At 38.4% G+C, this 17,754-nt stretch overlaps 1 protein-coding gene across 3 annotated transcripts in view; it reads left to right on the top strand.

Annotated features, from left to right (window-relative positions):
- The window catches only part of UMAD1 (UBAP1-MVB12-associated (UMA) domain containing 1), a 78,839-nt gene that overhangs the window by 3,013 nt on the left and 58,072 nt on the right, over nt 1-17,754 (top strand). For all 3 annotated transcript variants that reach the window (XM_038129177.1, XM_038129180.1, XM_038129179.1), the window contains exon 2: nt 4,162-4,280. In XM_038129177.1, coding sequence (XP_037985105.1) covers nt 4,199-4,280 — 82 coding nt within the window. In that variant the 5' untranslated portion in view covers nt 4,162-4,198. The remainder of the gene's footprint in view (nt 1-4,161; nt 4,281-17,754) is intronic.

Here is a 17,754-nt window from a genome sequence, read left to right on the forward strand (position 1 = left end):
CTGGCAGTGCCACTGCCAATCTGTATTACTGGGCATTGTCTCTTCATCTTAGTCTGCATCTTTGGTGTTTTTTAACATTACATTATGATTCTCCTCTGGTATTGCGAACATTCAGAAAAGGCTGAAAAGTAATAGTAAATACACTGAGATCTTTGTTGTATAGAAAAATTTTATTTGATTTAACATATTGGTTTGGCTCAAAGGTCACCTATAGTTCTTGTTAAAGGAGACTGACAAAATGCAGGAGGAATAAATTAACCCCTTTGTGCAGCTCTGTAACTCATCTTTGTCCAGTGCCACGTATGTTCTCAGAGCCTCACAGAAAGACAAAATATTTTTTGCAGCCTCACAGAATTGCTGTAGCTCAGAGCTTATTATTTACTAATGACTGAAGCTGTGCCAAAAGCATTATTCTTAACTATCAGCGATTGTGCTCACTTTTTTTTTGTGAGAGAGAAACATGAGGAGGAAGGGAATTGCATATTCCTACCAAGGGAGATTTTTATCTTTAGGCAGTGAATTCAATTTCAGGTCTCCTATAGAAATAAAATTAATCCCATCTGGAAGGGAAAAGTGTTGTGCTATATAGGAGAAATGACTGCAGGAATGTGGTACTGTCTCTGAATGGTGGGAGTATTTTCTGTGATTTTGTGCTGACAGTTTTTTAAACAAAACCCTGCAACTAAGTGCTTTTTTTCTCAAGTCTATGTGACCATGCATCCAGGTTTCCAAACTTCCAATTTAATTTTTACTCTGAAATGAAACTTGTATGAAACTGGTTGTTCTGAGCTTTCATTACCTGAAACCTCATCTTATCTAAAAGTAGTAAAACTGCAGCCTGATTCTGCAAGTGCTTAAACTGTGTCCTTATCTTCAAGAGCACGAGTGTTTCCATTCAGCTCTGTGTTTCTTTGTTGGATAGGGGCTTTGTTCTGTTTTTAACATGTGATTCAAGAAATTTAGTGGTTGCATTTCCCGTTGCTGGGGAGATTTATGTTTACTTTTGAAGTAGCACAGTTGATAAGATTCTTAAAAGAGCATCACAAATGCATTGCCTGTCTACAGTCTTTCCCTTACCCATGCTGTACTGTATGTAGCTCTGTTTTTTGTTTCTGTGCCAGCTCTAATTTTTGTTATTGTGCCCCCCCGTTTTTTTAATCATTCTTTGTTTTTTAGTTTATACTTAATGGTGTATACCGAAATGCTGAAAGTAACAGTTGGTGAACTCTTCCTTCCACATACCTTTCAACGAGAAGATCTACAAGCACAACTTTTGTTTCTAAGAGGCTCCTAGAGAAGGAAACACTAAATATGTTAGTCTTCTTAATATGTGTTTTTTATACTGCCTCCCCACATTCACAGCCACAAAATACAGGAGGTACTGTTTTCTTAGTGCTGGGCTGGTGGTTTTAACTGCATAAGGATTTGAGGCCTGAGCTTAGGACGTACTTTTGTTAATTTTGTTTGGTTTTTCTGCTTCAGGCAAACCTATATGTGGGTTTTGATTGTAATTTGGTTTGGTTTTGGTTTTTCATTGTCGGTTAGCGAAATACTGCTGGCAGTGGAATTAAGCTACTTCAGAAACAGAAAATTCCAAAATAAAGATCAACACTTACATATGTTGATAAGATGAATTCTGTGGGTTTTAGAAAAAAATGGGATAGTGTCAATGAAAGTAAAAAATGTAGTATGTGAAAGTGCTTGTAACCTTAATTTGGCTAGATCAAATTGTCCCGATCGCTAATTTACTTTGAATTTAAATGCCTATTATCTTTGAAGCAGTGACGTTTAGGTATGTTAAGTATGGAGGATTTAAAAGACTAAAAGTGCATGGTTCCCTACACAAGTCTTTTGTGCCATGTATATACTGATTAAGATGCTTTTCTTTGTGCTGGAAAGAAGGGAAGGGGGACATTAAGTGATAGAGCTGAAAACTGTACAATAATGCAGATCTCAAAAGAGAAAAAAATGTGATTGGAGCAACTGCAGCTCTGGCACCTCAAGTGACTGGCTGGAATCTGAGCCTTTACCAAAGCTATCTGTAAGATTTTGCACATCAAGTTGATTTTGCTTCTTGTTGTTGCACACTTAGGATGAAGGTAAAATTGCATTTTAAACTGTTCCACAACTGCCTCTCCTTCATACATCATTGGAGCAGAAACCTGACTCTCGAGCATTACAGCACAGGTTTTTACCACTTGAGCTATGGGACTGACAGCCCTAATTGGTAGCAGGAGAAGACTTATTCCCTGAGGGCTGAAAAAGGAATATGCTGCTGGCGCCATGTGTTGAGCCTGGGTGTGGGGGGAGGTAAGGAATAAATGAGATAATTAGGAGTTTCTACTGTGTAAGCTCCATGGAACTGGAAATATCAGTATTTCTCCTGCTAAGGTAGGAAAACAAGCAAAAAAGAATAAAGTGCTGTAAAATAACATTTTTTTAAAAATAACTGTGTTCCTGGGATTGGATCACAGAATAGTTTGTTCTGGTTTTGTGCTCATTAATGTAGTTTATTTGGTGGCCAGAAGTTGCACTGTGCAAGCATAAGCAAGCAAGCCAGGGTGTGGGGTATTCAGTCTTCAAGTCTCAGGTATCAGGCCACACTTTGAATAGTTGCTGCTTTTGCCATGATCTATTTATACACTGTTCCAAGCCAGTGCTTGCACTTCACACAGGACTTTCTGGAGTGTACAATTGCTTGTAACAGCAGAATTTTAGAATTTTAAACAGCAGTTTATATGAATAGTCAGTACTGAGTTACCACAGGTTTCCGGTCTGGGCAAAAAAAGTCTTGTTTATGGTATCATGAATATTTGGGTGGGGAATGAAGAATTCCAGCAAGTAGTTAATCCAGGATTCTTTTTTTTTTTTTTTTAGTAGCACTTTTCACTCTTTCCCACATTCTAAAGATTCTTCTTTGTTAAATGTAGTGTGAAATATTGTTACTGAAACTTGACTCTGTATTCCTCTTTAATTCTTTACATTGGAGTCCTTTCCTCTGTTGGAGGTGTATACTAGATGTTGCTATTCTGTCAGTCCCTTCTCTGTAACATGTTGATATCTGCAAAATAAACCAGGATTCTTCTCCTCAAAATCTGCTTCAAGGTTGAAATTACATTATTCCACTTTTCCCAATTTTATATGGGTATTTTAGTAGAGAAGATCTTTGCATGCCTTTATTTAAGCCTTCCTCTTTGTGTTCAGCACATAATGTGTTTCAGCCAGACCACAGGCTGCTCCATGAGTTGGTGTTGTCCAGGGGTCCAAGTTCAGCCTTTGAGGGACCCTCATGGGTCCCTTCATGGGTTTTTAGTATGACTTTGTCCTATTTAAGCTGCTCATAATTGCTTCTATGTAATCTTCCAGTCCTGAGAGAGGGGATATTGAGCATTTTCTTCTGCAGTGCATGGTTTTATCCCAATTGTTTCCTTGTTTTGTTCTAGCAGTGGAGTTCTTAGCTGCCTTGGAAGATTCTTTTAATTAATTATTGTTGAAAAAACTTTGCTACAAATTATTTTGCTGCTTTTTCTTTTAAGGAAATCATTGGTAACTGTTAATCAAACATACTCAACTGTTAGGCTGTCTTTAAGATTACTAACTGGGAAACTGAAAATAGTTATTGCCCTCTTTGAAGAGAAAGCTTGTCTAATCACAATACAAAGTAGCAGAAAAATATGAAAACATGGTAAATAAATGCTGCAAGGAGTCTCCATCTTTAATTTTCATTGAGAAAAGTTGCAGTTTTGTTAGTTTGCTGTTTTTTGGGTTTTTTCATGATTCCTCTCCATTCATAGCTTTGTATAAAAGCCTTTTGTGCTTCACTCTACTCTTGCCTCTTGAAGTAAGTTGCTGCATCAACAAGGTAATCTGTCTGACACAAAAATGCCTGAAATTTCAAAATGTGTAATAAAGATTAGGTTTGTGGCCTTACTGCATACATATATATGTAGTGTATGATCTGAAGTGCATGATCACTTGTAACAGCAGAATTTTAGGCAGTTTATATGAATAGTCAGTACTGAGTTGCCACAGGTCCCCAGGAGGACAAAAAAAGTCTTGTTTGTGGCATCTGTTGGTGAACTATCTGTGGTGTCTGTTATGTGAATTTATTGTAAGTTCTGTTACCATATGTTTATTTAACATATTTTATCTTCATTTTAGATAGCACCTTAGAAGACAAAAAGAACCCAAAGAGACTATGTTCAGCTTCTTCCGAAAAAGTCAAGATTCAAAGAAGGTCACAGTACCAGAGAGAGAAGCAGATGGATTTGTTATTGTGGGTAAGTGGTGCTTCTGTATAAAGTGATTCTTTCATCTTTGACATTTTAATCTTGAAGTTTCTTTGAGATGCTTAAATGAAATGTTAAGAGAAGCCATGATAAAAATTGTTCAGTATTCTTACTTTTCCTGACCAAGTTAATTTTCCTAGTCTGCTCATTTGGACTAAATAGCTAAAGTTGTATTTACATAGGTCTGAACTCATATTCAGGGGCACTGAAAATGTAGTTTCTTGTTTTCCTTTCATGCAGAGTGGGGAGAAGTTACATCCTTACAAAACAGTAAACGTTAAAGTTTAGGCTTCTAGCTTTATGATTAGAGTTGTGGGAAGGGAATATCTTACTGCAGTTGTTAAAGGACTGGCTTTTATTCAGGTTCCTTCCTTTTCATTTTACCCCCAGACTTTTTTATATTAGAGGCCAAGAAGTGCTTATGGATTCTGGTCATGGTGAATGTAGATGCTCTGTCTTGGAACCTGACTCTTTAGTTTGATAAGAATTAAGCAGTTTAGGGTTTTCAAAGACTTCTTGTTATTCAAAAACTAATCTGTGAATTGGCTAAATTTGGAACGTTGATCAAGCTCTTACTGTTTTGCAGGTCAGCTTAAGTGTGCAGAAGAAAAAAATATTGCTGTTATGCTGAAACTGTTTCTTTTTTTTTTTCTCTTTTGGCAATTTGTCTTCCTCTGTGTGGCTGTCATCATCAATATTCAGCTTCTGCTGCTCTGATTTACTGACTTATTCTTATCAGGAATCTTACAGTGTTTCTCTAAGTGTTACTTCTTCTTGAGCATTTTCAAGTCAGAGAAGCCTCTAGATTATTGAAGTCTAACAGTATGAGAGACTATTGGAACCCTTTCTGAGAACTTAGATTTCTCCATTAAAACAAATCTGTTTCACATCTGTGACTGTGTTGTCATGCTTAATGGCTACCTTCCACTAGATTTTGTTCACCTGCAGCAGTTCTGATGGCTACATCAAGTCACTCCAGCATTTGCATTGTGGAAAGGTCAAAGGAGACACATCATCATCCCCAAAAAGTCTGGAGACCATTTAGCATTTCAGTTTCTGTAATAGGCAGAATTCTACACCCAAATGTTGCTATGTCCCACAGTTGCTGGTCCTGATTCTGCATTCAATTTAGCTTCATTCCTTTTTTTTTGAAATGCTGTCAGTGACTGTTTAAACTTTGTTTACATAAATTCACATAAAATTAATCTGTTAAATATGAACTTAAGAATAATCAATTTTATTTGAGTCCTCTTTTTTTTATTTTTTATCTTTTGTTCAGAAAGAAGTTAATTTAGCTGTCTGCAATGAAATGGACTGCACTGGCAGAAGAGCTGCCATCAACCTTATCAGTGAAGCTTATCGCTGTCTTGCAAGACAAATGTACTTGCAGAATTATGGGCCAGAACTTAAGTAGAAATTTATCTGGAAGGGGTGTTCTTGTCTAGGAATAGTGTCAGTGGAAAAAAAAAAAAACAAACCACAAAACTTAGCCATTCTGTTAGTTACTGTTTTGTTACTCAGATGGAATGTTCTGAAGCTTTTCGAAACTGGTGTAAAATATTCTGGAAATCCAACAGTAAATATCTTTAACACATCTCCGTAGCAGATTTCTAGGACCATTAGTGTGAGTACTAATGTAGGCAGTGATGCTCTCAGAGGGAGTGAGAATTTAATTTCTGACATTTTAAGTTGGTTCTTAAACCCAGTCTTTCATTCAGAGTGTGTAAGAACAAAAAGCCTAGTTCACCAATTTACTGTGGACATGGGAGGAATCTTTCTGTGTTGTCTGATATTTGAAAAAGTGAGAAGAAAATTCAGTGCTTTACTGAGAAAGCTCCATCACAGCTATTGCCCTGTCAAATCCTGAGAATTATTTTTTCTTTTCTTTTGGTAACTTCTCCAAGTCCTGTTATAAATTGCTATATTTGAAATCTACCTTTTCCTTGTAAAATATCAATGCATTTGAGAATTCAATGTCTGAGTAGAAAGGTGACTCATAAAAACAGCAGAATCAACAAAACCAACTTTGCAGCCTAGCAGCTGAAAGAAATAGTCTATTTTACCTTTTGGGGTAAATATTGCACGTGTGGGAGTCAAGCAAAAATAATTTGTAATTCTCTCTCTACAAAATAAATATAAAATATAATTTCCTACCAGAGAATAAAACATTTTTATGTCTAACTACCAGTTCACTTATTTTCTGGATACTGATCATCTCATCTCTTCATGAAGCTGTAAAAATGGTGCTTGTTCTATGACAAGCAGAACTGTTACTCTGAAAAGGGATAAGAGGCTTATGAAATAGGCATAACACATGCAGTTGGTTTTGATGAGTTAATCAAATGCAGAAATATGGAAAAATGTTTCAGAGGCTTTCCTGATCATCACAAATTGTTTTTAATGTTAACATTATGAAAGACAGAATTAAGAAAACAAGTAATTTTCAGTTAGCTTGGGAATATTGGAGAGTAGTAGTTCTTTAGGAATTCCTCCCATTTTGCGGCTTTTGTAATATAAAATAAATTCCAACCTACCATTCATTGCTAGCCTTAGAGAAAAATACAGCTTTAATGCTAGCATTTTGGTTTGGCACACAACTAAAAATCTCCCATCCGTCTCAAAGATCCAAATGTCTTGTAGTCCTAATCTCAGTCTAAGATCAGGGATTGAAAAACTGAAACAGCAATGTTGCTTCCCATGTGTGTTTGGCAAGACAGTCAGAAACTCTGCAAAATCCCCATGGTGCTGATGGTGCAACTGGGGTGGGTGGTTTTTGCTTGAAGCAACTGAAAGATCACAGAATCAGAGAATGGTTTGGGTTGGAAGGCACTTTTAAAGATCATTTAGTCCGACCTGCCTCCATGGACCTGAACATCTTTCAGTAAACCTTGTTCAAAGCTCTGTGCAGTCTGACTTTGAACACAACTTTTCTGGGCAACCTATTCCAGTGTCTCATCACCCTCATCATTAAAAATCATATAAATAACTAAAATCAATTAGAATATTGTTCCGTACATCTTCTTTCAAAAGGACTGAGAGAACTTAGTTTTATTTTCAGGTTTGGTTTGAGAGCCCAATGTGCAGAGTCTTGTTTACTTTTCCACAGAAAATTGCAGCGAGCCAGAGGGAGGGAGCAGCAAATGCTGGTGGCTGCAGCAGGCAGGTGAGCCTGGGGCCGAGCCAGGGTGCCAAGGGTGCAGGGGCTCAGCTAGAGACCTCACTGAGGAGCAGGGCAGTGCCACACTCCCTGAACCAGGACACCACAGCTCTGGGGACAGTGGCTGGGGCCAGCTGAGACCTTGGTGCCGACACTTCTGCAGGGATCGGGCACATCTGAGGCCAGGCCAGGAAGTCAGGTCGGAGCATTTCACCCAGGTTCCCTGGCATCCCTGCAGACTGCTTCTGGCAAGGACCGAGGAATGAGGCTTCTCCCACCGGTCTCTGCCTGGCCCTGATGGATGTGCTCAGGCTGCATCGTGTCTGTGCTGGCCACGGGCACTGAGAGCCAAAGCCCTGGCACTGGGAAGGGGCTGCTGAGCCTAGTGCTGTGCTCAGGGCTAGACAGCCAGGAGCGTTGTGTTGTCTCTCACTGTGTCTGCAGGCAGCACAGTTCTCTGAGGAACTCTTGATCTGATCCTTTGACCATGCCTGAGTTCAAGGCTTTGTTTACTTTTGACTTGTGATTTAATGGGAAATCTGTTCCATGGATTTAAGAGTTGGGTTTTGTTTGGTTTTCTCTCAGGGGTCTTTTTATGTTGGGTATTGGAATGGAGTAAATGGTTGGGAGATGGAGCTCAGTTACAGGTGCTGACAAATCTGATTTTTAAACATATTTAACTTCTGTTTTCTTCCCTGAGCCTAGGACAGATTTCGCTTTCGTTTTTTAAGATGTAAATTAACATGGATTTTCAATACTGGCCAAAGGCTATCATTTCAGAGCTCTGCTCTCAGCTTCAGGAGCAGACCTCTTAACAAGTAGTAGGGAGTATTGGTACTTACAGGGAGCACTAAAGTGTCACCTGAAGATCATTTTCTGAGATTCAGCAATTTTGTTATAAAGTTTTTCAACGAGGAAGTACCTAAGGAAAAGTGAACAGGCACAGCATTCTCATCAGAGTAGAGTGACTGTCACAGACACAGGGAGGCTGTGGCCCTGATAAGAAAGTTTGGCAGGAATTTTGTACTAAATGTACACTTCTGCACTGTGAACCTCCATTCTTCCTACTGGGCTTTCCTAGAGCCATCTACAATTCATGAGCAATTTAACACTTACTTGTTAATATTTATCCCTCTTGGAGTAAGCATGATTTTTTTTGCCTATCAGATTTCCTGTCAATAGAAAATAGTCACAGACATAAAAAATTATGGGTTTTGAAATCTCTTCCAAATAAATAGAGGGATCTGTGATATTTAAATGAGTCTTGGATTTGTTCAATTAATCAGTGTCCCTTCTGTTTCAATGTTGATGTCTGAAGAGAAGAAACTCTACAGAGCAGATGTGTTCAGGCTTGCACCAGCATCTAAAATGTCACAGAAAAGGAGGTGGGAACTACTGTTTTTCATCCTGTGAGATGAAATACAGTATAAGGCAATTATTTCTTCCTTATTAAAAATACAGAAAAGAGCTGGTACTAATAGCAGCTGACAGGCAGAAAATTTGGGAACTTTTTGTGAGAAGTGGGATATTGTTGATTTCATTACTACAACCTGCCATGACAAAGTCAGGAACATAATGGGCTCCAAAAAGAATACACAGGGAGTTTGATAAATTATGGTGGATGATAACAGGTATTCTTATATTAAAATTTTGGTGGTCTGGTATGACTTACTCATTTAAGTTAATCTCAGCAAGGCATTTGAACTTATTTCAAATGAAGGTTCACTTGAACCTTCCTCTGATGTATTCAGTATCTATATTGTTGTGTTAAATCAGTATTATAATTCCTTCTTACGGGATCATCCTCATCTGTAGGCAGGAGTATCCTCACTCTTCTGTGAAACTGCGAAAAGTATGATTAACATCCAGATGAAAGCTTCCCTTTGTCAACTGCAGTTATATTGCAGAAGAACATCCTTAACAAATGGGAAATCTTCTGTGCTGAAGATACCAAAAAGTAAAATAATCAGCCCAAGTCAGCTTTTAGTTCTGGAAATCAGAGTGTTTTTCTGAAGAACGATTTTATGTGTACTTGTTCCTCTCCGAATTGCAGTTTCTGTTTTGCCAGGAATTTACTCTGCATGCAGGTAGATTTTTGGGGTACTTTTGATAAAGTATTTGAATTAAGGGACACCCCCAGTGTTGCCCAACATGGAAAAAGGCCTTACAATAGGATCCTTACAGCTTCCATATTGATCTTAGTAGTACAGATCTCTACATATATTTTTTAAGAACCACTTAAATGTTTGCCTCTGAGATAAGTGTATCTATGTATAAATTTTCTGGAGTGAATCTGTTATGAAATGGAAATTTAATATATTGATACTCCTGAAACAAAGGAGTACCCCCATACTAGTTCATTACTGCAAATCAAATATTTTTTCTGCTTTCTTCCCTCTGCATACACACCTCAAAGATTAAATGCATCAAGAGATTTGTAAAATCTTAGTGCTATTGCTGCTGTTTGTTTTCTAGGAGTTAGTAGTAATGTGTAGTAAGTCCCTGTAAATATCTACTTTGCTTTTTCATTAATATTTAAGGAGCTTTTGAGTGCTGCTAGTAAGGAAGGTTGGGCTGCAGTGTTTTAAAATATACTATTACATTAAAGAAATGTACAAGGCATTGTGCCAGTTGGAAAAAAGCAGTGTCTCAATGTCCTTTCATTTTCTGTATCAATGGACTTACATTACCTATTTTTTATATAGCAGGAAGCACTTGTGTGGTTATTTCCAACCTTACAGTTTACGAATAACCAAGCTACTGTTTTTTTATGGGTTTTGAAGTTAAAATATTTAATACTAACTTTATAGTAATCTGAGATTTGGGGATATCTGTTAATACTTTTATCTAAAGAATACTTTATACGTGTCAGCCTGCGCCACTGTAAGTGAACCCTTTTGGTGCACACTAAGAATTTACAGTATTTAAAGTGATCTCTTTCCTGAAGTGCTGCTTTATGGTCTTAATACTTAAAAACCACGGTAGTTCATCTGGGCATTGAATTTTGCAGCCAGAGTTGATTGAAAAGGGAGGAGGAGGAATTCAGAAGAAACAGTTCTCTCCTGTTACCGATCCTTAGTTGCATAAGGAGGTAATGTCTCCACTTCATTCAGTGATGAAGTCAAACTAATCCTCTTTGGGACTAATTTTGCACAAAAACAACCTGCGCTTTTCAGTGGTGCCGCTAGATGGGGATTTCCCTCGGATTCAGGGCTCGGAGGGCTTTGCTCTCCCCCTTTCACACACTAAAGTGCAGTAGTTGTAATTATCAGTGCGCCATTTGATTAGACTGTAGGTTTTCAAGAGATTTATAAAAAGCTTTTTAAAGCCTAATATCAAATCTATAATGACATTCCAACCTAATAAAAACAATGAAGCTTGAAGTGTTGACAGCATGTATCTAGATGTTGGCTTGTAATTCGTTCCAAACAGATCTGTTGAGGCCCATGTGGGACCTAAATAACACAAAGAAGTAAATTTGCATATTTTACAGCAGGGGGAAAAAACAGAATGCAAAAACATGAATAATTAGGAGCACAAGCTTCATGCTATATTAATACTGTTGAAAAGCATGTGTTGATTGTATTCTGAAAGCCAGTAGTGATTTGGTTGAGTGAACTCAGTCAGCATCTCTTATGCAGATTAAAGGATCTGGGTTAAAGAACAAATGAAATTCATTGTTTTGCTGTATAAGGAGGTATATTTCTTAAAGGAAATGCTTTTTTTTTCCTCTTGGATTCTATACAGTAGAAGGAGTCTTTCTCTTTAATGCATCATCAAAGAATATTTTTGTTGACAAATGACTGTGCATTTCTTCATTTATTTGTACACCTCTAGATTTTTAAAACAGTTCTCTCAGCCACAAATCAGATGTTAGTATATTTAGCACTTCAGTATACATGACCTACTTACTTTTCATTCCACATAATTTCTCTTCCTTTTGCTTTCTAGGGCTTGAGCCCCTGGAACGTACTTATGATGCTTTCATGCTATGAATTTATTATTTTTAAATTTGCAGCAAATGCCCTTCTCAAAATATTAGCATACAGGCCAGTTTTGAATCTGAATATTGTGAATGGTTGTGTTTGCTTCTGTTGATTGTAACATAAAATGTATAGCATACTTTTTATGAAAGAAAAGGTTATTTACTTAAAAATGGTAAATATTATCAGAAATGATTTATTGTTTGCTTTGGCTGAATATTGTCTTGGCCCCTTAACTCACAACTATCTTAAAAAGTTACCTGGTTTTGACCACAGACTCCAGGGAGCAGAAAAAAAAGAAGATGAAGACTTCTTGTTTAACTTGTTTTCATGCTGGCAAGAAAGAATTATGTGCTGCTGTATCAAGCAGCTTTATTTTGGGGCTTTAAGAGACAAAAATGCACAGAACCAAACACTTCCATTCTGTCTATTAAGCACATCTTCTTAATTTGCATAACCAAAGGAAGAAAATGGTAAAATGTAGCCGTCTTTTTAGAAGTTGATGTAATTGTAAGAGGTTAAAGAGGCATCTGGCAAAAGGTTGTTTTGAGGTCACACATGCATCTGGCAGTTTGCTGCCAGTCCTCTAAGAAAATATTGGTTGGAGTTGCATTCCTGTTTTTCATATTAACTGCCTTCAGACTTGATGTATAATAGTCACTTTCTACAATCCAGGTCTCCAAAGTGCTCCTCAGAGGTTTGGTCCTACTGATTTTAGTTTTTGCAAATACTGATGGAAGCAGATTATGCTTAAGTAAGAAAATCCTTTTTTTGCTAGAATTTTTTTCTTAGAAAAGATGAAGACTTTTTTTGGACATGACTGGTCTACAATGATGTGTTTACATAGCTGAGATTGTATTCTTTAACCTTTCTTATAGTAGGGTGATCACTTTTGACACCTGGCTTCTGACAGTTTTACTCCCATTTGTAGAAGTTCACTCTGTAGTAGCAGTGCCATAGTCTGTTGGCCTATATAGCATTCTTAAAGCAATTTGAAGTAGAAATATACAAAAGGAAAATACCTATTGCCTATTATAAAACAGAGTAAAACCAGTAAAATATAGAATAAAAGTATGGATTTTCAAATGCTGGTTGTAAACTTTGTTTCCCAGAACATGCTGATCATTAAATCACTTTTAGAATCAAAAGTTTCTTTGCTTTATGATGCAAAGAAAATAGTTCAGGGTATGAGAACATATTTTTAGGCCAAGTCTGATTTGCCTATATACAGTGGACTCACAGCTACAGCTAACTGAAAAACAGGAGCTGAAAAATGTGTTGCAGGAGCACAAGTTGATGTTCTGGCAAGTGATAAATTCAGGTTGAAGTCCCTCTTTCAGCAATTTACAGCATAGTTAGATGATCACTCCTTGCAAAGAGGGCCCTAGTCATTAGCTCGTGCAATCACTGCCTGTCTGGTTGGAGTCATTCATACTTCTACAGATGTTAATCAGTGTTAATTTTCTGGGAAGGAAATGTTATGTTGAACTGATTTTACACACAGCCCTTGCTATCTCTGGAAAATAAATGGTTTTGTACTTTTTTTCAGTGGAAGAAGAAAAATTACTTTTCCAATGATATACATTCTTATTTATTTTTAATTAAATATTATAAAAAAACTCAAGAAGATTTTGTTCTGTGTTTTACAAGTGCTTCAAAGCAGTCTTGTCATAGGCCTCAATGTGAAATAGTAACATAAGACTTTTCCCTAAAAATGGAAGGTGGCTTGTCACCTTGGCCATAAAGTTGTGGGTTTTTTTAGCTGCTCCTTGGTATACTAGTTGAGTACATTTCAGTCAGGAAGAATAAATTTAAGGATATAGGGGACTTACCCATTCAGTTATTTTGCATTTCAGTGCTATTTCATCTGGTTTTGCCCTAACAAGTCTTTGGAGGTTGCCAAAAATAAAATGTACCTTCTGATGTCTGCTCACAGAGCTGAATGATCTTCAGCTTTTACATAGTGCTTTCCTCCACAAATGAGGATTGTGTGGACAGCAATGAAATTTACTCTCTTCCTTCAGTCAAAAAGAAGCATTTGCACACAACATTGACCATGGCTTGCTGCGGAAATGATGCAGTTATCATTATGTTCTGACATGATCACTTAACTTTGTGCTTTTTATATATTTTAGGAAATCTCCTCTAATTTTAGTAAATTAGTGCTATTTCCATTGCCATGGGGATATTCTACATGACAGTAAAAAATAAGGAAGAATACAACTACCTCCTAGACCTAGTGGGCTGCTTCATTTATGCAGTTTGTTTATCTGTTAGCACACCCCCTGCTGCCAGAAGTTACCCATCTACACTACAGGATATAATCCCGCCCTTAATTCTGTATCTTGTTTCCTCAATTTACACATGGTTATTTGCTATAAAAACTGTCTATAGGGCAAAAATTATAATGGACAGAAAATACTTCAAAAGTTTTAAGTTGATTTAACTCAGAATGTTGGTACAGTGTGTTTCTCTCTCTTTCCTCTGCCCAGCAGTTGACATAAATGTGTGACTTCATTCAGCAGATGAATACAGTTCTCTTCATTTCCTTCTTGTTTTTGCCAGAGTGTCTAGGTGAAGTTAGGGGAACATGGATTAGGTGGATATGGATTTGGTATTTTGTCTATAAGAATACAAGTACAAACTGTAGGGAAATCTCACAGTTGGAAGTGTTGAGTTGTCAATGGTGAGGCTCGTTGTCAGTGGTGAGGCTCATTTGTTTTGCTGCTTTGGTTTGTTGTGGGTTTTTTTGTGGTTTTTGTTTGTTTTTTTTACCCACAGATTAAAGATCATGTTTTTGAGCATGTAACTGCCATGTAAATATACATTTCTTTTCAGTTAAATTGGGCAAGCTTCCTTAAAATGATCCAAAGTCACAGACCCTTCCTGGAACAAAATAGAGCAAACCAGAAAAGATTCTTGCTGTTAGACTGTATAATTTAAATTATCTTTTTGCTGAGATCTATCTGGAGCAGCAGTATACTGCAGTTGTTCAGGATTTAAGCTCATAGTTTTTGTACTCCCAAGTGAATAAGGGAGAGCAACAATTCAAAACCCATGATATTAATTTTTGTCCTTATTTCAATTAGTTTGAAACTTCAGGGTTTTTTGAGAGGAACTGGCTATTTCTTTGCCATTTTATTTTTCAATGGGAACTTGCCTACCTGATTCCTTCTGAATTATTTCATCCATAGGTCTTGCAGAAGGGCAGGACTACAGAAGATTCGCTTTACAAAAACATTAGAAAAGCTAGTGCAGCAGAAAGCATTCAATATTATCTTTAAAAGATTCTCATTAAACACACATACCAATGCACCCTTCATTAGCAGGCGGACTTGTGGAGAAAATTTTTTTGGTTAGAACTGTTTTCTTTTACTAACCCACAAGTTATGTCAACACTCTTATAAAAAGATGCACTAAGAGCTTTCGTTAGGTCTAAATACTGACTCCAGTTGAATATAAACTTCAGTTGGATATACCAGCTTTTATGAAAATGTACTTCTACTTTACAACTGAGCAAACCAAAGGCGAGACCCAGTAAAGAACAAGTAGCAGTCTTCAACTCATGTATTATGCTTTTTAAAAAATAGGAAAGAGTGAACCAAGAAGTAAAATTAAACATGTCTGAAATTTAGTTTACAAAATCTGTTTAGAGTGTATTTCCCTAAAATTACCTACTGGAAAAAGCAGAGACCAGCAATAAGCTTGAATGCTTGGTATGCTCCAGAGTTGAAGTGTCTGAATCAAGGCACCATACCTCGAGCACATCTGTCCACTTGACTCAAGACCAAAAGCTGAAGTTACAGCATGTTCTTCTTGAAATATGTTTGGTGTGTATTTGTGCTTATTCAAGCATTCATCTGAGAAGCAGGAGACCTCAGCTCAAGTTCTGCATAGGCTGAGTGTTGTCAGATGCACATTTCCAGCATCAAGGTCTAAAAGTCCAGTGAGAGGATTCCCAGTGTTTATACTGAGTGCATAGTGGTTCTACTTCAATAATGCACGACATAGGAGCTTCTCTGCTACTGCATGAGTCATTGAACTTCAGTGGCCTCTGAGTAAGAAAATGGGAATATTGATCTCTGCTCCCTGGCCCATATGTGTGTTGGGTTTGTGCTTTTTTTATTTCTTAAAATGAAATGACTAAAGCTTTTGAAAAAATTTTTCAGCACAAAGAGACAGAATGTGTTGCCAACTTCTGGGCATCAGGCTCAGACTTGTTCTGATTTGTTTTACTTCTGTCCTGGGCAACCTTTCCTTTTTGGGTGAACCAGGTCCAGCTTCCAAAGAAAGGGGAGAAAGGTTCCCAAGGCAGTTAAAGTGTAGCTGACAGAGAGAGCTCCCTGTGGCAGCCAGGAGTTTGAATATCATCAGACTACAGGGACCAGATTTCAGATCATTGTTTCTCGAGTAGGCTGGTTTAGAGGGTGAGGATTTTAAAAGCAGTATCTGTTCTCCTTTTCCCTGGAAATTAAAACAAGGGGAATGTGCCCATCATGCCTGAAACATGCAGTGGGAAATGTGAGGGGAGACGAGTTAAGCTGCTTCCCGATCAGATCCAGGACACTGGTGCAGAAGTGACAGCTACTGAATTTATGGTCCTAATGTATTTTGTGGCTTTTAGGACAGCTGCTTTCTTAGATTATTGTTTTAAGTATTCCTTTGTGGGCCTCTTACCACTTCTAATCTTGTTGATAGCAAAATATGCGTACTGTGTGAAGATAATGAGTCGTGCTTTGTTATAATACGCTTTTCATTTAAAGAAGCATTAACATCAGTCAAATTCTGTATGTGCAAGTCCTTGCTATTGCACTAAACTACCTTTTTTAGGAGTATTCGTACAACAAAGGGAGCAAAATAATTGAGCATCATACTTGTGGGTGATATTCAACTTGTGACAACCATGAATGCATTCATTAGCTGTCAAAATTTGATTTTAAAAAGCCCTACTTTGTTGCTGGACAGTGTGCTGCAGGCACAGCTGTTTGGCGGAAGAGGGTGCATTTTGTTTGTGTGCATTCCTTCTGCTGGCTTTGTGATCCACTGGGCAGGGGCTTCCAGCCCTCCTGGGGGGCTGACAGTGCTGGCTGGTAAAAGAAATGGGATCTTGTTCTGTGTAAAATAATAGTATCACAGGATATGCTGAGTTGGAAGAGAGCCACAAACATCAAGTCCAACTCCTTGTCCTGCACAAGAGTTGCACCGTGTGCCTGAGAGCATTGTCCAAACACTTCTTGAGCTCTATAAGCCATGGTGCTGTGACCACTTCCCAGGGGAGCCTGTTCCAGAGCCCAGCCACCCTCTGGGTGAAGAGCCTTTGTCTAATATCCAACCTAAACCACCCCTGGCAAAGTACAGGCCATTCCCTCCGGTTCTGTCACTGGTCACCCAGAGAAGAGGTCAGTATTTGTCCGTTCTTCTCCCCTCTCGAGGAAGTTGTAACTGCAATGAGGTCTCCCCTCAGTCTCCTCTTCTCCAGACTGAACAGACCAAGTGACCTCAGCCACTCCTGATATGGCTTCCCCTCAAGCCCCTTCACCATCTTTGCTGCCCTCCTTTGGGCACTCTCTAACAGCTTGATGTCTTTTATATTGTGTCACCCAAAGCTGCGCACATTATTCGAGGTGAGGCTGCCCCAGCTCAGAGCACAGCAGGACAATCCCCTCCCCTGCCTGGCTGGCTGTGCTGTGCCTGATGTCCCCCTGGACATGGGTGGCTCACCTGGCTGCCAGGGCTCTGCTGACTCAGATTTAACTTTCTGTCAACCAAGACCCCCAGATCCCTTTCTGTGGCGCTGCTCTCCAGCCTCTCATTCCCCAGTCTGTCTGTACCTCCAGGGTTGCCCCATCCCAGGTGCAGAATCTGACACTTTACCTTGTTAAATTTCTCAGTGTTGGTGACTGCCCTGTTCTGTAATTTGTTGAGGTCTCTCTGCAGGGCCTCCCTGCCTTCCAGGGGTCAATGGCTCCTCCCAGTTTTGTATCATCTGCAAACGTGCTTAGTATCCATTCAAGTTTTGTGTCCAAGTCTTCAGTAAAGATGTTGAAGAGCACACGGCCAAGGATGGAACCTGCAGAACCTCACTCGTGACGGGTCACCAGTCTGATGTCACCCCATTCACTGTAACCCTTTGTGCCTGATCCCTGAGCCAGCTGCTCACACATTGCATGATGTGTTTATCCAGCTTAATGCTGGACATTTTCTCCAGAAGGATCCTGTGGAGACAAGTATTAGAAGCTTTTCTGAAATCCAAAAAATTACATCAACTGGCTTCCCTTCCCTGATCAACTAGGTAAAGTAAAACTTTATAGGAAAAAAAGTAAAA

This window comes from Motacilla alba, chromosome 2 (assembly GCF_015832195.1).
Source record: "Motacilla alba alba isolate MOTALB_02 chromosome 2, Motacilla_alba_V1.0_pri, whole genome shotgun sequence".
Lineage (NCBI taxonomy): Eukaryota > Metazoa > Chordata > Aves > Passeriformes > Motacillidae > Motacilla > Motacilla alba.